Source organism: Syzygium oleosum, unplaced genomic scaffold (assembly GCF_021117445.2).
Source record: "Syzygium oleosum isolate NSW1041296 unplaced genomic scaffold, Sole_v2.1 Sole_v2.01, whole genome shotgun sequence".
Lineage (NCBI taxonomy): Eukaryota > Viridiplantae > Streptophyta > Magnoliopsida > Myrtales > Myrtaceae > Syzygium > Syzygium oleosum.
This window is the reverse complement of record NW_026607485.1, coordinates 15,656,808-15,675,527: the sequence shown is the minus strand read 5'-3', so window position 1 is coordinate 15,675,527 and position 18,720 is coordinate 15,656,808. Positions and strand designations below refer to the sequence as shown.

Genomic DNA, 18,720 nt, shown 5'->3' with positions numbered 1-18,720 from the left:
CCATGGAATGATTCACTGACACCCCCTCTTCAAGCTGGTAGTGCTCACCTCGCCGGGAAGGTCATTGTTCGGCCAGAAAAGCCGCGGTTTCGAGCCCTCACAACCAGCTCGTAAGTGGCACTTAAGTGATCTTTTTTTGAAAGTTATGGCACTCAAGTGAGCCAAAAAAAAGTTATGGCACTTAAGTGTCCTCCGTACAAAAGTTATGGCACTTGCGCTGTACTTATCCCTATGAAATGGTGATTTTATCGACGCTCTATTTGTTAATTGTCACCCTAACCTGATCACTTAGGGAATATTGACCAAAGGGGAAAGGCTAACGAGGAATTTACTTCCAACAACCGCCCGTTAGTTTGAGATGTATTATAATTACGATTGATTGATTGATTTTAGCCATGAATTATGATCCGATTTTGATTGTCGAATGTTCAAGGATTTCACACCCGAACCTTAAGACGTCGCCTCATAATTTTTATGAGTTTGCCAGAAAAAATTTCAATTTCGGAAAAGAATCTAAGAGTCGAAAATTTAACGCGAGAAACGGAAGTGAGCCAAGCCGAGCCCGTTGGGCGTCACGTCCGAGGGGGGGCCGGCCATCAAGGCCCGATAAAATTTAGTTGGCCCTCAATCGGTACTCGGGTCGAGAACAAAATGGTAATTTGGGGGACAAAATTAAAGAAAATTTGCAAACAAAAAAAAAATTGGCGGATATTTTGTGTGGGATCATGATTAACCCCACTTCCTCTCTCTCTCTTCCCCCTTCCCTGCTGACTTCCCCCCACACTGCTGACACCCCCCACCAACTCCTCTCTCTCTCTTCTTCTTCTTCTTCATTTCTTTTCCTTCTTCGCTACTGTTGCTTCTTCGTGCCTTCCGCTTCTGCTTCTTCTTGGGTTCTTCTTGCTGCCATCGCCGGACCCATCATTTCCGCCAGAAGCAGCCACCGCCGAGAGCTGCTCCACCCCACCGTCACACCACCGCCACCCCAGCTCTTCCCCTGGCCGTGCGGCACCACCTCAGCTTCCCTGGAGCTCACCGTCGCCGGCTGGTCTTGTTGGATGCCAGCCCGTCCATCGCTGGTCTTGCCCTTCGACAGTCACTGTCGCTCGCTGCCGCTGTCCTAGCTGCCGGGACACCATCACCAACCACCATCCCGTCCCCAGTTCAGCCTACAAGCCGCGCCAGACCGCCACCAGCCACCACCTCTCCGTCGCGCCCGTTCACCGCCGCTCGTCGCACGCCGTCTGTCCCCGCCGCTACAGCTACTGTCCGCCCCTGTTCAATGCGCCTAGCTGCCGCCACCAGCCATTATTCATGTCACACCCCGAAACCTACCAGGATGAGGGATGACACGGCCGTCCTTCCACCCGAAGGATGCAACCTCAAACCACCTATAAATCCCCACAACATCTCTCTCACTCTAACGGCTACCAACCAAAGAACCTAAAAAGAATAAGGAAAGAGAAGAGTGAGTAACCACAGCTCAGTAAGCAGTGCGTATCTCTTCTAAGCAGATCGAGTAACCACTATGCATGAATACATAAAGGCATACCAGAATTTCAGGAGCCAAACTCAAGATATCAAATACATATAGAATCACATAAGAGTTGTTTCATTTCAACAAGACTTTATACAATTCAGAAAATACCCATTTAAATCATTATAAACATCAATGGTCAAGTCCATTGATCAATCTCTATTAAAAACCACGTCAATGGTCCATTCCATTGACTAATCTCAAATCACACATCAATGGTCTATTCCATTGATAAATCTCATATCACATCACATGTCGATAGTCCATTCCATCGACCAATCTATTGCTCAATATCAAACCATGGTCACAACACAAAGCCTTGTAACAAGGCTACCAAAATTCCCCCCTTGGCAAAGTCTCCACCTACAAAGCCGGTGGCTCGGCCCAGAAGGACATCCTAAACCCGGTATGCATACCCCCAAACCCCTCAATGGGTTCATAGCGATATTGAGCATAAAACACACATCCTCCAATACCATGAATCAAATCCACAATCAATATCACTAATTAATTTCACAAAACAAAACACATAATCTTTCTCAACTTCGTTCGTCAAATCGAACACATTTTACAAGACATTTCTCACATCATTTCAAAATTCTTCATAAATCGATATGTATAACCTTTAACAAAAGAATTCTTTTCATAAAAAATTTCCTCAATTCATTTCACGATAATCGATATATAAGCCATTTCTAGAAATGCTTTACCATATCATTTCAAATAATCAACAGGGTAGTAAATGCCCGATCCGAGCTTTTATGCAATAACAATGCTATTTAACTCATAATATATCTGATTCATATCGCTTTTGAAATATGAGTTTACAAACTCAAAGAAAAGATAGTACCACTCACCTAGAATCCCCAAAAATCAAACGACGACGCTCACTCGAACCGACGATCTCGTAATCCTAACAATTAAACAAGAATCGACGTCAAAACCAAGTAAAATACTACGATAACTACGAAACAGCTAAACGATCCTTAAACGCTAACAAGACAACTCAAAGGCGCCCATAAATTGCTCATCCAAAGCGATTATCCAAATCATCCGCAACGCGGAGCTTAAACGTGAAATTTGATCGTGCCGTAACTTTCTTTATTGAACTCCGACCCTAGCAAACTTATAGTCAAAAGAAGCCCATTCAGAGTATTACAAAAGCCTTAGCTTGGCCGCCCTAAAATCGAGCCAAAAATCGACGAAATATGGCCTGAAGGCTGCCAGACGTGTACTGTTCACTTCACGTGGAAAATTTCAAAAATTCGTTTCGGGCAAACGGTAAGTCCAAATCAAGATCCGTAAAATCCCACGGCTCTATGACACATCAAACTACCAATTTTATATATATACGCAGCTGAACGACTCAAAAATCGGACTTTGCGGCTTGAATTTCTCAACATTCCGAATTTAAACCCTAAATCTGAAAACTTCTACGATCGGACGAACGAGGGACTCGAATACTTACCGAGCGTTTGTGATACGAAATAACTCCGGCTTGGGGAGACTCACATGGCGAGTACGCCTCTCTTTCTTCTTCTTCTCTTCTTTCTTTCCTCTCTTTCTTTCCCAATTGTCTTGCAAGCTCTCGGTCTTCTCTCTCTCTAAGCTGTTTTTCCTTTATATAGCTGAAGTCCACCATTACTTTTTATTCTTTTTTATTTTTCAACTCTTCTTTTCTTTTATTTTTTCTTTTTTTGGATAAAATGTCCAAATATTACAGTTTACGCTAGGAACAGCCCCCAAACAGCCACCGAATCGCCCCGGCAGCCACTCCCTTTGCCGCGCTCGTTCGCTGCCATCCGCCGAAATCGAACCGGTAACCACCGCGGACAGCCGCGTCGCCGCCGTCATTCTCGTCTAATTACCATCATTAGACAAGTAAGTTAACCCCTAATCCCGTGTTTAGGGTGTTAAACTTGCTTAGGTTAGTTTAGATTAATTTATTGACTAGCTAAGTGAGATTAGGTGATAGGTTATCGATACACTATTAGATAATCGTTGGTGATAAGTTATCGGTGAATAATAAGTTATTATTGGAAGTGGTGATAGGTTATCAGTGTTTAATTGATAAGTTATCAGTAAATTTTAGCGATAGGTTATCGGTATGTTCGATAAGTTATGATTATTTGCGTGATAGGCTATTGTTGGATTTGTGATAAGCTATCACATATTTGATGATAAGTTATCCATTATTTTATTATTATTGATTATTTTATTGAATAAATTAATTTTCGGAATTAAATAATAATATTTTATTCTTTAAAAATATTTATTTATTAATAAAATAATTAAATTCCGAAATTTAAATGTTTGTATTTTCGAATAATTTTTAATACCAAATTACGATTGTTTTATTCTTGGATTATGACGCCAAGATTGGATTTCGCCATATCAATAAACATATACGGCCAAATGATTTGAATAAATATTTTCAAGAAAAGATTTTGAATTTTTAAAAATAAATCGTTTTTATAATTATGTTGAGAAATGAATTTGATGCCTTAAAAAGGTGAAGTATGTCTTGAAATGATGTTTTTACAAAGTCGAGCGATTGACTGCATATGTGATCATGTGAAATTGTATGTGGCATTGATTGGAGCACGATCCCTGTTTGCATTAGCGAATTGAAAAGATAAGAATTGGCTTGAATGCTCGAGTGCTCGTGTGGTCACGTGATAGAGCCGTCTTGCTGGATACTGCTTGACGATGCCTGACTTATCAGGGATTGCTGTGTATCGCACCTGATTTGTCGGATGCCTGATTATCGGGGACTGCTGTGTATCGCGCTTGATCTATCGGATGCCTGATCTTTCGAGGTCTGCTGCATATCGCGCTTGATTTATCGAATGCCTAGAGATTATCTGGATTGCCGATACTCCGGATGCCTTGTCACGGCTCAAGGCCGAACTCGATGCTCTTTACGGGATACCATCTTACTGTGTATCGTTCGATGTTGTCGTATTGGAATGCCATCTCGCTGCGTATTGCTTGATGATGCCGTGCCCAACAGGGTGGGACGATGCCCATTCATGCCGGAAGTCTGCCATATTGCTGTGTATCACTTGATGTTACAGTAGACCTGAGTGGTCATGAGAAATTAAGAAATGGAACACGCATGTTGTATAGTGTTTGATTATGGGGCGAATACTGCTAAGCATGGTATGGGACGTGCCCAAGTGGTTTTACCTTATAATCGAAACACGCGCGAGTATGGATGCATGATGCATAGGAAATCTCTTTATGTGTTCCGAGTACATGTTGTGCTAGGTGTATTGTTGTGACATTTGTTGACTGATGATATGCATGACACGTGTGCCAAGGAGAGTCAAGGATGCTTATGATCGTTACTTGGTATGTGATTGATCAGTATATGATGTGTGGTTGCCTGACTAGGAACCCCGAGGTGAGTTGGGCTTCTAAACGGGGCTTAGGCCCATAACTTATAGAGATTTTTATCTCATTTGTTGTTGTTAAATATTTTTCAGGCTCTTAGCATGTTGATGCACCCGGTACGGTTCGGGGTGCCTAGAAGCTAGTTTTTTGGACTGACCTTTTAGTGAAGTAGATTGACCCTCAGCCTGATATCTTTTGTAGATTTTTGTGGAAGTGCCCGAAGTGGACTTGTAAAAATGTTCCTAGGGGTTAATCAAGTGAATATTAAAATGGTGTTGTTGTTTGTTTGTTGTGAATCGCTATCCTACCTATCCCTATTTATTGTTGTTGTCTGGGTATTGGTTGTTATCGCTTCCGCATGCGTAATAAAAAGAAACATAAAAATGAAAGGGTCGGCAACGAGTCCTGGGACATCGCATCATAACGACCATGGTGGGATGTTGTGTGCTCGTAGGGTTCGGGCGTGACACAATGTGTTCTTTAGGGTTTTCTCTTTATTAAAATGAAACTGACCTATATGCAATGACGTACGAAATATGATATGCAATTAACGAAACCTAGCATGCAAGCTATATGTCATGCGACGAAGTGACCTAATGCTAATAATGGGCAAACGATGTATTTTTTTGGTATTTTTCATTAAAATTCTGAATAAAAAAATGCCTAGATTAACATGCAATCTATTCTAGCAAGACACTCTATCTTACCCTAAAATGAAACTCTTTTTGGTATTTTTTATTATGAAAATTCGAAATTATAAAATACCCTAAATAATCTATTAGGACTAGAATAATCCCTAATTGAAACTAGGAAATAAACTACCCTAAATCCTAATTTAAATTAAGAAGCAATCCTATCTTCTAGATATATTGAGGATATCCTAAACATGCAATATTTCTAATTTAGATTCTAACTAACATTTTTGGATTTTCTCTTCAAAGGAAAATAAATCACACGCGAGATAACAATCACACGCCGACCATCCACGCAATCCGCAATATCTTTCTTATCATGTTTAAAATAGAAAATGGTTCGTGATAGCGATCATATCTATAGGGTCATGAATATTGATAGAAAGCTAACTGTTTGAATTTGTAAAGCAGATAAGATTCATTATCATATCCAAGTGGTTATGGATAAAATAAAAATCTTCTGTACCACCGCGTATCGTACCTCAGGGTCAAGGTCAAATGGTCGTCCAAGTACATTGCTAAATTAGGAAAAATATTGCGGATATTTTCAAATATTGCTAAATTTCTAATTTGGGGTATTTTCAAATATTGCGGATATTGCACACATTATCCCTAAGATATCTAGCAATCCACAAAATCATGCAGAATATTCAAAACATCGAAAGATAAGGAATTTAAATATTCTAAAAATATTGGGCCAAAAATCTTATCTAATTTTGCGGATAATTTCCAAATTCGAACCACCGGTCGATCGGGATCTCGGATGGTGGGATGGCCAACGGCGGGTGGACTGGCGGCCGCGAAGGTCGGGCGTCGGGGTCCAGGTAGGTTATGGTGGGTCACGAGCGGCTCCTCGTCTCAGCGTCGGGCTTGCGGTGGTCAGCGGAACGGCGGCCGATGGTGGGCCTCGCAGTGATGAGTGTTCACGGCCAAGGAGGAGGGCTCGTGAACTGCTAGCACGCCGCGGGTGAGAGTTTCATGACTCGGTGAGGAATTCCTAGTGCAGAGAAGAAAGCCAAGTGTCCTCGCAATGTTTTTTTCTTCTTCATAAACCACCACATTTGCTGGCTTGCTTTATCAAATTTGGTCAAAATAAAAAGAAGACAAATTATCTCTTTGAGCTCACCAAATTCACGAAAGCTGCTCCGACTTTTGGCATCTTTATTATTTTTTAAATGATCATGGCCGAAAGCTCTCCATGTATGGCGTGGGTGATTTGCAATGAACGTGGCTGTGGTCTGGGCAAGAGTGCAAGTGCCGCTTGGGATCTGCTGATGCTGCTAGCTATGTTGAGTTTGCTGGATTGACTCGCCGAAATCGATGGTGGGCGTTTGTACGTAGAACGGCTGGTCTCGTTGCAGCAGCGGCTGAGGGTATTGAGCGACGATAAGCTGCTGGTCACGGCTAGGATGAGCAGATAACGAGGGTGCAGTGTTAGTGACTCACAGGGGGAGCGGCTATGGCACCGGCGGATGTCGGGGTAGTGGCGGACATCAAGCAGGGCGGCGGAAGGCACAGCGAGGGGACGACGTAGGGGCAGCAGCTGGAGCGACGGTTGGGCTCAACTGGCCAGTGGCGTCCTCGGCGTCGCGAGAAGCAGCGGCGGCGGAGCAATAGCATCGAGCGGGGCGACCAGCAGTCCACGTTGGCTTCGGGGGAGCTGCGATGGCGATGGGACAGCTCGCGGCCACAGGTCTGGCCGTGAGCAAGGAAAAGCAGCAACGGCAGCCGCCGTGGGGTGCAGTGGATCGAGCAGGCTGCGGCCGAAAGGGGGAGGCTCGGCCGTGAAAGACCCAGTCAGGTTCTCTCTCTTGCTCGCTCTCTGGCTCTCACTCTCACTCACGTGTGTTTTCACTCGTGTGTTCTGGAAATTATGAATGCCCCCTAAAAATTATGATCCCTCCCCCTTGATTAAGGGGTGTAATCACGTATTTATAATCTAAACCTAGGTTAATTGGCCGGGTTTTTATAATATGATGGGCTTTAACCTGGTTTTTCATATTTAATTCCTCAGTGGGTTGAATGATTTTAGGCTCTTCTTTAATTAAAGTTTAATGGGCTGATTTGAGCTCAAATTAAGACAACCTAGTCTGTTGTTGCCCTAGAAATTTTCAGCCCTTTTCCCCTTTGCTTGGCCAAGCGAGACCCGATGCGCAAGATAGGCTCGCACGATGGATTTCGGGCTTACTCACCACCGCCGGCCCGATGCGGGATGTAATTAAACTATATGGTCTTAAACTACATGCTATATGATTTTGATATTTTTATTTAGAGATTAAAGTTTAATCACTAATTTTTTATATAATTAATCACTAAATGGTTAGTCAAAATTTAGATATCAATAACTGCCATCCAAGGAGACCGTGACAGAAAATGATATATTTGCCCAAGAAACGATCAGTGGCCTAATTCAACACGTAAAAGGAAGTTCATTCAAGACACGGTCAATCATTATCCAAGATTTAACTTTCCCTTTAATTTTCTATTCTCCACGGCCGACTCCGAAGGATAATATCTATCCTTTGTTTCAAAACAGAATTTACTTCTTTTCTTTTCTCTGACCCAAACAGCAAATTCACAATTTCCTTTTTGAAGTATTCTTTCACAGTCAAAATCCATCATCACGTTGGACTCAAATTTGGAGAGGAAATCACGTGATTTGCTTCCCTCGATTTCGGACATATGCAATATATACAATTCCGAATATTCAAACCTTCACAATTAATAATTACTCTCGGATTTGGTTTCGTCTATTGGGCTCAAACTCGAGACATATTTTAACAATTATTATATCTTGTATATAACAAGAAGACATATTCCATATTGTGCACGCATGTGCCTTTGCATATGAACAAACTATGACCATCAAGTACAGAAATGATTCGACAAAGTGTCAATATACACACTTGTGAACCACAGCCATCCAAAATACAAGCCAACACCATGCCTCGGATTTAGGGATTTTACACAAGACCAGAGCATGAACGATTAGTCATTGACCCAGCTAAAAGTTTCCATGTTGCTAGTCGTTCTAAGTATGTCATGTTCGATGAACTTGTCCGATACAAGCACCTGTGTTCTACCTCAGGTATCACAATACCCATGAATTGTGACTCATCATTCTCTTAAGTATCCAATACTCAATGGTGAAGTTTTAGAACACATATATCTCAATAGGATCATCAATATCCTCTCAATGATCCATCGACAAAGAACTATTCAAAGACTTAGTCAAACTTTGAACCGTCACACATAGTCTTAACACACTAAGATTAGGTCCAGTCGTAACTGGTTTTATGGACTCATTCATATAAATGTGTCAATGAATGAATATGTCATTGCATTAAATAAATAATACAACTTAAATCCCTAGCATGTAACGATTACATGATTGCATTAGGGCATATAGCCAACACACTCTTAATATGGTTGGTAGATTCTACAATTAGTCAGTACATTTAACTGCTCACAAGTAAGGCTAATAAATGTTGATGACTCAATAGAAAAGTTGGCAAAACTAGAAAAGAACAAATAAACATTGGTATTTGACCCAAAACAATAAACGTTGGTCAACAACTCAAATGAGAGTTGATAAATAAAAACTAGTTGGTAATTTAATGGGAGAAGAAAATTGGTAAACCACACAAGTAAACATTGACAAGTTCGAACAAGAGGTGATAAATTCAGGGCATTAGTATGAAAAACAAATAGAAGTTGATAAACGATAAATAGAATAACCAAATAAACGTTGATATGTATCTCAAATGAGAATTGGTTTGTAACCTAAAGTGAAATGGTACTAATCGGAAAAAAGTTGGTAAATTATTCCAATTAAGATTGGTATTCATAAAAAAAATGTTTATTAAGTAAATTGTAGACAAGAAAGACAAATAAAAATTGGTAAAATAAAAATATTGAATAATTTGTCAACTTTCAAAAAGAAAGGGTATTTTCATAAAATTTCGGTATATTACCAACAAGTTATTAAGAAATCGGGTTTTTCACCAACAGCTTTTTATTTACACTTACCAAGAATTTCAAAATTCTATCAACATGGCAAAAAAAATCGGAAATGGAACACTAAAATCGTCCAAGGAGGTATTAAAAATTTCCATAAAGAGTAGGATATAAGGTACACAATAATCTATAAACTTTCAGTTTTCTACCCTTTCAATGGTGTTATTTTTTTTTAAGTTCACCATAAAAAGCTACCCCAAACATTTGTCAATTGAAAAACAAGTTTAATAACAATATGGCTAATGCATATCCACTCACCTGATTGAACAGATAAATAAAAGGGTTAATACCACGAAAAACCCTAAACTGGTACACTTGTGACACATTTACCCCAAACTATTTTTTTGACCATAAAAAACCCCAAACTGGTACACCTATGACAATTTTACCCTGAACTATTTTTTTGACCACCAAAAACCCCAAACTGATACATATGTGATAATTTTACCCTGAATTAAAATTTTAATATTATTTTTTATTTTTTTCGAATTTTTATTTATTTTTTATTCTTTTCTTTTCTTTTTTTTTTCATCTTCAAACTCTGACCGGTCGCCGGTCCGGCGACCGGCCAGAGGTGGAAGCAGGCGAGGGCCGCCCTCGCCTGCGTCGGGCGAGGGCCGCCCTCACCGGCGTCGGGCAAGGACCGTCCTCGCCCTCCCAGGGCAAGGGCGAGGGTCGTCCTCGCCAGATCCGGCGTCGGGCGAGGGCCGCCCGACGCCGGCGAGGGCCGCCCGACGCCGGCGAGGGCAACCCTCGCCCGGATACCGACGAGGGCAACCCTCGCCCGATACCGACGAGGGTCGCCCTCGCCGGATCCGGCGAGGGCGGCCCTCACCGGCTTCCGCCTCTGGCCGGTCGTCGGACCGGCGACCGGCCAGAGGTTGAAGGTGAAAGAAAAAAAAAGAAAAGAAAAGAAAAGAAAAAAGAAAAAATTCAAAAAAATAAAAATAAAAATATTAAAAATTAGTTCGAGGTAAAATTGTCACATGTGTACCAGTTTAGGGTTTTTTGTGGTATGTTTGGGGTAAAATTGTCATAGGTGTACCAGTTTGGGGTTTTTTATGGTCAAAAAAATAATTTGAGGTAAATGTGTCACAAATGTACCTGTTTAGGGTTTTTCGTGGTATTAACCCTAAATAAAATTACATCTTTGCACACAAGATGTACTTTTTAACAACTAAGCAATTCCAGACAAAAGCCACACATGTACAAAGTACTTGTTCAAATACCATTTTGCTTTATTTTTTTTCAGGTTAGCTAAAAGAGCGTACTTATAGAAACTGCATGCCTCACTATTTTCCATCGTGCCAAAGACCCTGGTTAGAAGAAACGTAGAGAGATGGGCCTCTTGTGTGGAATCATGAATTGGAAAATGGTGGTGGCCAAGCCCATGTCTCTTTTCATTTCTTAGCAAGAGTAGTGTCTACATAGAAATCTCAGAAAGTTCATTGATATCGAGAACTGGACAAACATGGATGTGCGCAGGTTGCGTTGCGCTGTGATGAATCAGTAATTACAGAAGTATCATTAAATTTCATTGAGTGCTTTGCTTTGCTTGACATTGCAATGTTTACTGTATGTAGGAGAATAATTGACTCACCCGGTTTCACTATTAAAAATTTGAGTTTGCATGTTAGGGCAATTCCAAGCTCAAATCAAAAGGGTATGGGTGCTCATGCGGGTTGTCCTTTCACGTTTGTGGCTTCAATTTCTTGTCCTTCCATGAAGATTTTCAATGACGAAACGATCTCTGGTTAAAGATTTAGAATAGAAAGGGAATAATTGTGATGGGACAGTTTTAAGGTTTACTCATCCTTGTTTGCCGATCACTAGTTCTCTGTTTTTTTTTTTTACCAGGTGATAAACAAGGAAGAAAGTTCTTTCCTTGTTTGTGGATGAAGTAATCCTGAAAAATAGCTGTAAATAAATAATATTTTAAAAAAAGGCTTGTGAAGTAATATTTAAATAGGGAGAGATCCATCCAAAATCGTCACCACTTGGAACATTTCTTTCGGAAACTTGACCCACCTAGATCATGAATAAATCACATTCAATGGAGAGAGGACATATGTGTCACCACTTTGAGTTAAGGTGGTCCAACTGCAACTGGACATATGACCGGTTCGAACTTGAGTTTTCTTTTGACAATCTCTTCATTAGATTTTTGCTGTGCACTCCCAACATTAACGACACTTATGGTGAGGAAAAAGTTCACTTTATTGGTCAAAGCTTCGAACTTTACATTGACTTTGGAGCTTAAACTCCTGTCATATTCTCGATGGGCACATTTCAGATAGTCTCATAATATATTCTGTTCTTTTTATTGAAGAAAAAGAAGTGTCATTTCATTCAGGATTCTTAAATGCATAACAAATTTCTTACAACAACAGGGAATCAACAGACATTCAGACAGATGATAAAAGAAAAAGGCCTCATCTTCCTTTTTACAAAAGAAAACAAAAATCCCTCTCGTTGTCTGAACTGGGAATTCTTTCCTTTTTCATTGGAGAGGGCTGCTTTCTATGTAGACTCTTTGTCCTTCATCAGATCCAGACACTTATGTATACACTACACAAAACTCGCACACTTCCTATCTACCAATCCACAGATCCGAAGGCAAATGAAAAGGTAAAACCATATTAAAACCCTTCGCTTTGAGTATTCGGGGCCATTTTAATGTTAGTTTCAGAAGTGCGAAATGCATCTTCTGTGGCGAGCCGTGACCGAACGTTTCTTCTGCTTCATTTCCTCTTTCCATGACCTCCCAATGTCATGTGCCACGCTGATTGCATCCAGAGACGCACCGGACAGGCCTCTCCTCGTGAACCCAACCGCATAGAGCCCGGCCCGGCCTTTCCATCCGTTTGGGAATGGGTTCTTCGGGATTCCATCCTCAGAAAAGAATTCATTCTCCTGCAGACATCACAATTACGGAAATGTTATTTAATCTGGGAAAAGAAATTGGGGTCACAACCAGAAGCAGGATTGCTTGGAGAAAAAGGAGTATTTTTTTTGTTTTCTTGCTTTTAAATTCACTAACCATCAAAAATAGTGTTAGTGACCGCTACTAGAGGAAAACAAGGACAAAGCAAAAAAGAACCTGACAAGAATGGTTGCTTTTAGAATCAAGAATGTCCATATCAGTATCCAGTGAAACACTCACTCCTAAAGTAGACTAAAGTCTGAAGAATCATTTCGAGTTTAGTGAATTCCAGGGTAGGTCCCATCTATTTAAAATCTTTATTCTTCGATTTTGCGTTAACAACTCAAAAAATAATCTCTAGAGAGAGTGGGACAGAAACAACTTGAATAACCCCTGGTTTTCAGTTAACAGTATCCAAATTCCAGGTGCAGAACGTGTAAAGGAAACACCTTTATCAAGAGATTTTCATTCCACAAGTTGCTTCTACAGGACAAGAGCAAAACTGAACTCACAAGCTGACCACAGCATCACAATTTCCACTAAAATGAGACATAATGATGAACAGAGTATAATAAACGAAAATAACATCTGGGAAAGTAGAAGAAAAACATCAAACACTCTATGCCTTACCTTGAGCCAAGAAGGAACATTGCTGCAGTATCCAGTGGCAAGGACGACGGAATCAATGTCGAGAACTTCCCTGTCAAGGAGCTCGACCTGACCGCTTAAGAACTTCTTGATCCCCGGAACCACCTTGATCTCGCCGGATCTGATCTTGCTCAGTGCACCAATGTCCAGAACAGGGGTCTTCCCTGCAGCATTCTTGAGCTGCAGAGGCCCTATTTTTGGCCTTTTAAGACCATATTTCTCTACATTTCCGAGAATCAACCAAGCAAGGAATATGAGGATCTTGTCGATAAACCAAAGTGGCAACCACTTCATCATGAAGACCGCCAGTTCAAAGGTTGATTTCCCTAGCACTTCCCTTGGCAACACATGAACCTGTTTGATCAAAAAAAGAGCGCAAGTGTTTTGTCAAATCAATTTTCTCTTCGCCACACATCAATGTTAATATATGTTGCTGACTACGGTTTCAGCCTTACCGAGCTGCGAACCACCATGGACGGCCTTGCATTGTGATTGCAGAGATCAAGAGAAACCTCCATTCCCGAATTCCCGCACCCGACAACCAGCACTTGCTTTCCGCGGAAATTCTCTCCGGATTTGTAGTCACAGGCATGCGTCACATCGCCCCCGAAAGATTCTAGGCCCTCGAACTCTGGGACAATCTTTTCTGCATTCTCGCCAGAGGCCACCACGAGCCACCGGCAGATGTACTCAACCTCGATCTGGCCAGGTCCAGGCTCTCCTGCCAGGACTGTCCTGACCCGCCAGAGCCCAAAGGTCTCATCATACTTGGCGGACTGCACTGTTTCATTGAAGTTCGGACTGATTTCAAAGTGCCTGGCATAGGCCTCAAGGTAGGCGATGAACTGGTTCTTGGTGGGGTACTCAGGGAAGTCCTCAGGGAATGGGAAGTTGGGGAGTTGGCAAAACTGCTTTGGAAGGTGAAGCTTCAGCCTATCATAGGTCCTGTTCTGCCACAAAGAGGCAATGCAGTTGGCCCTCTCGAGGATGATGAACGGCACGCCCTGTTGCTTGAGCCCGGCCCCGACTGCGAGCCCTGATGGGCCCGCGCCGACAATGACCGGCCCGTTGACCCAGATGCACCGGCAGGAGAAGAATGTCCTGTAGTCAATGCTTTGGAGCATGTCTGGTGTGTTGAGACAAGTGCTGTTGTTGTGCATTGACAGTCCTTGTGCTTTTGGTGCTTAAAAGGGTGAAGGGAGAAAGTTGTGTTTTGCAATCTTTGAATGGAGAGAGAGAGAGGAAACAATGAAGAGAAAGAGAGTTCAAATGTTGCAGAAAGAGGAATGGGAGGAGAGAAAAGAGAGAGAATATTGTTGTGTTTGGCTAAATTAGTAATGGTGTGGAGAGTGAAAGAGGGGTTGGGCGGGTACATATAGGGGAGAAACTTTGGGCCAGAAAGAATCATGTGATTAGGATTGGGAAGTGGTACTTCTCGCTTTTGAAACTCATTCCCAAATGATAAGCTCAAGACCTCTTTTCTTTCTGTAATTATTAAAATATTCCGTAAGCCCACTTGTTTTAATGGCCACAAAAAGAAATAGACTCCACTTTGGTTTGCATTAGAAAACAATCAGCTTTCAAGGTGTGGATCATCAAGTTACAATTGACTGAGTTCAAGAGACCCCCCCATTCATGGCTAATGTCAAAAGGGATTTAGGTTTTCTCAACTTACTGGGTCTTTTTTAATTCGATTTAATCTCCAATATATATATGTATGTCAAAGATCAGATCCATTTGTATTGGGTAAGATTCCACACATAGAATACAGGCAAGACCCCTAAGATTACACCGAGCACAAGATGATGAGATTCAAACTATATTTTGCTGAGTTAAACCAAATACTTAACCATTCGGTCATTCTTTGATTAAGTTTCAACTAGATTACAAAGGAAAATAACATCACCAACAATATTTAAGCTTCTTTCTGGTCTCCTTTCTGTTCAACCTTTGGCCGGTGAACTTACCATTTAAAGTTCTACTCTTTCAGTGGTCCAAATGCGTCTCTGCATTCAGTACATCAAATGAATGCAGTTCAGAAAAACTCCATGAGGACCCGGAATCCAAGAAAATGAAGTCAGAACAGAGACACTAGTTTCTTTTTCTTCCTTTGTCCGACCATCTGAACTGTAGCTACCTCCTTGTAGGTCATTTTCTTTGAGTCATGAATTTTTTCTATATTTATCATTTGAAAACTGACATTCTTGGCAATGATTTGGCTACTACTTACAATGATGGATTCGAGAATCTAGGACGAAATAATAAAATCAGAACATTATTATGTTTGCTCTATTAGATATTTGTTTATCCTACAAATCTAAGTTATGCAAAAATGAATGAGGGTACATATTGAACATTTAATTTTTATGATAAGAAAGTATTAAGTTAAGCAAACCTCGAACTCTTGATATACCATCTGTCACGCCCTGCGCCCCATCCACCAAGCCCCGAGCACGCGACACCCCTATTATCTAGGTCATTTAATTGCAACGTCTCAGGAGGCGTCGTCAACCCATCAAGTATCTAACGAATAAGCACATGCGGAAGCGTAAACAACATCACCCAATCAACATCATAGAAGGGATAGCAAAGAAAACACATAGGCAAAACACACTTGATATATATATACACACGTTAACAATCGAACATTAGCAAAATACAAACCCACTACTACGGGCCTTTTCCCGATTCAATCAACTGAATATAATTGAATGCGGGTGATGTCAATGTACGTAACCCACCAATCAAAAGTATGATCGGAGGAAGTGACTTCTAGCTAGAAATGGAAGAAAACGTGGCCTTTAACGTCTACCTGCCAATGAGGAATATGATTACAAGATACTTTAATAGCTAACAATCAGAATAAAATGAAAAAGATTTTCTGTATTCAAATCTTAAAGTTGAAATTCTATGAAAAGTCGAGACACGAGAAAATTGTCCAAAAAGTCCTAAACCTATTACCCTTTTGCCAATTCAATCATAAACATTTTAATTGTGTCAGTTGAGTTATAAACTTTCTTACGTTTTATTAATTGAGTCTATCTAGTCAATTTTGGCCAGAAATCACTAGCATGGACGCCGGCCGTCCTATGTAGCACAACCGGCGTTGACATAGACAATATTTAATAATATTTTAATTATTTTTCGATTTTTTAAAATTTTTATTTTCCATTTTTTCTTTTCTTTTCTTTTCCTTCTTTAATTTTTTTCTTTTTTTTCTTTTTTTTCCTTTCTCTTCTTTTTTTTCTTTTCTTTTTTCTTTTTTCTTATTCCCTTTTTCCCTTCGCCAACCTCGAGCAATGGATGCCCAGGCCTAGGCTGGTGATTGCTGCCTTGCCAACCCAGGCCTGTGTATCCCTCGCCCAAGGCCAGCAACCTCTGCCGACATCAACGAGGCCCGGCGATGGCTGGCAGAGGGAAAAAGAAAAAAGAAAAGAAGAGAAGAGAAAAAGAAAAAAAGAAAAAAGTAAAGAAGGAAAAAAAAGAAAAGGAAAGGAAAATTATTAAAAATTATCCACGTCAACACCGACCGTGCCACGTATGACGGTCAGTGTCAACGTTAGTAATTTTTTGTCAAAATTGAACGGATTGACTCAATTGGCAAAGCGTGAAAAGGTTTAAGACTCGATTGTCACAATTAAAAGATTTAAGACTGAATTGACAAAAGTGCAATAGATTTATGATTTTTTGGACAACTTTCCTTCATCCAAAAGCTTTGCCCGATGTTGTGATAAGAGATACATAGTGTATACAAGTGTATGTCTTAGCGGTATCTGTCAACGAGTTTAATATTTGCAATTAATGCATTTCCTTGAGGAACTTATGAATTCTATGCGTCTAGGTTACAGGCCTAGCAGGCATTTTGCTTGTATATGTCGAATCATTAATCTTGATAGGGATTGATCATTTGGCAAAGAAAATGCTTCTCTCGAGGAGCACAACTTGTGAGATTGATCAACTTGCATGTTATATAAACTATGTCCTGCGTCCTATGAATCCACCGAGTAGATTTGCCAAATCCACATTGAAACGTGGGTGACCTTAAATAAGTTGAAAAGGATGTGCTTGGTCCAAGAATATGCCAGATCAAAGGTGAAGTTCGCAAAGTGCGCTTTTATTAGGAAGTAGGGTGGACAACTATCGAATGCACGATCATAATAAGTTTCTTCGGGACACTCATCAAGTAGAATTAGTATCGAGTAATTCTTTTTTTTAAGTACTGATAACATATTGACCAATGATTTGGTCGTCAGAAACGATTGGGAAGAATTTCCTATTTCTCTTTGGCAACCAAAATATTTAAATCGTGAGAGATCTCCACTAGCAACTACGGCTCCATTCATTTTGCAAAAAATGGGACATTTGAGAAAAATGTATTTCAGGAATTCATTTTCCAGGAAAATGATAATATTTTCTGATATTTGGCTGAAACCTGAAAATGAGCTAAAAAAATTTTCCGTCATTTGACATTAAAAATCTGATTTGATTCTCTTGAAAAAAATATCAAAAAAATCAAAATTTTTAATTATTTTTTTATTTTCTCATCTTTTCTTTTTTTTTTCTTTTTCCTTCTATCTTTGCCGGTCGCCGGCCATGGCGACAGCCGACAACCGGCCACATGCAAGGTGAAGCCTCGCCGCTTCGAGCAAGGTCGAGCTCACCGCAGGCCGGAGAGCTCAAGACCCACTTGTGGCCAGTCGCTGGCCATCGTTGTGGCCAAAGACCGGTCGAGGAATAAGTGGGTCCCACATGAAAAATGGTTGATGTCAATATTGTCTTCTCAGTAGTTGTGCGAGCTGGTTCACCGGGTATTATTTGAGAGAGAGCCTCAGCACCAGAAAAACAATCTTAAAAGGTGTCCCTAGAACACTGATTAAGTCTTACTAAATACACTTAAAAAATGAGAAATTCTTCAACACAATTGATTTGTAATTGGCAAATAGGTGATAATAATCGATAGGCCTTTTCCCATGAATTTCATAAATCTTTACAAGCACTCGATGAAGAGTATAAAGCCAAGAGTAGCTGGACAAGACAGGCAAAAAATTTTACTTGACTCTGGACCCAATTACATGAACCGAGTCCATCAGCTATTGCTCACGTGGGACCCACCTATTCTCATACGGTTAGAGGTGAACGGTTCCAAGGTCGGTCCAAGTTCCGTCTGGAACTTGAAACCTATCTCTCGAAATCGGTTCCCAAATTTTTGGAACTTGAAACCTACCCTGCATACTCTAAAGCATAAAATTTACTATGTCACAAGTTCCAGAGTCTACTTTGGTTTTGCCTGTATTCTTAATTAAACGATTGTAGTGAGTCGTAACCTCTAATGACCATCATTTGCTGTTACAATCCATTGACAACAACTCATATTTAGACACATGAAAAATATGAAACTTTAATAAAGTAAAAGTCTTGGTCATAAATATTGCCGAAAATAAAAGCTCAGATTAGTGGTTCCAGATTACAAACTCATAATTGGACGTCATGGAATATTGCAGGATTGC

At 40.6% G+C, this 18,720-nt stretch overlaps 1 protein-coding gene across 1 annotated transcript; it reads right to left on the bottom strand.

Moving 5' to 3' along the window:
* Positions 1-12,131: 12,131 nt before the first annotated feature.
* LOC115679842 (probable indole-3-pyruvate monooxygenase YUCCA7) lies at positions 12,132-14,373 on the bottom strand. Its single transcript, XM_030603560.2, has 3 exons — positions 13,669-14,373; positions 13,196-13,567; positions 12,132-12,555 (listed from the first exon to the last, which is right to left on the bottom strand). Exons 1-3 carry the CDS (start codon positions 14,371-14,373, stop codon positions 12,328-12,330), a joined length of 1,305 nt encoding a protein of 434 aa, XP_030459420.1. The 3' UTR covers positions 12,132-12,327.
* Positions 14,374-18,720: the final 4,347 nt, after the last annotated feature.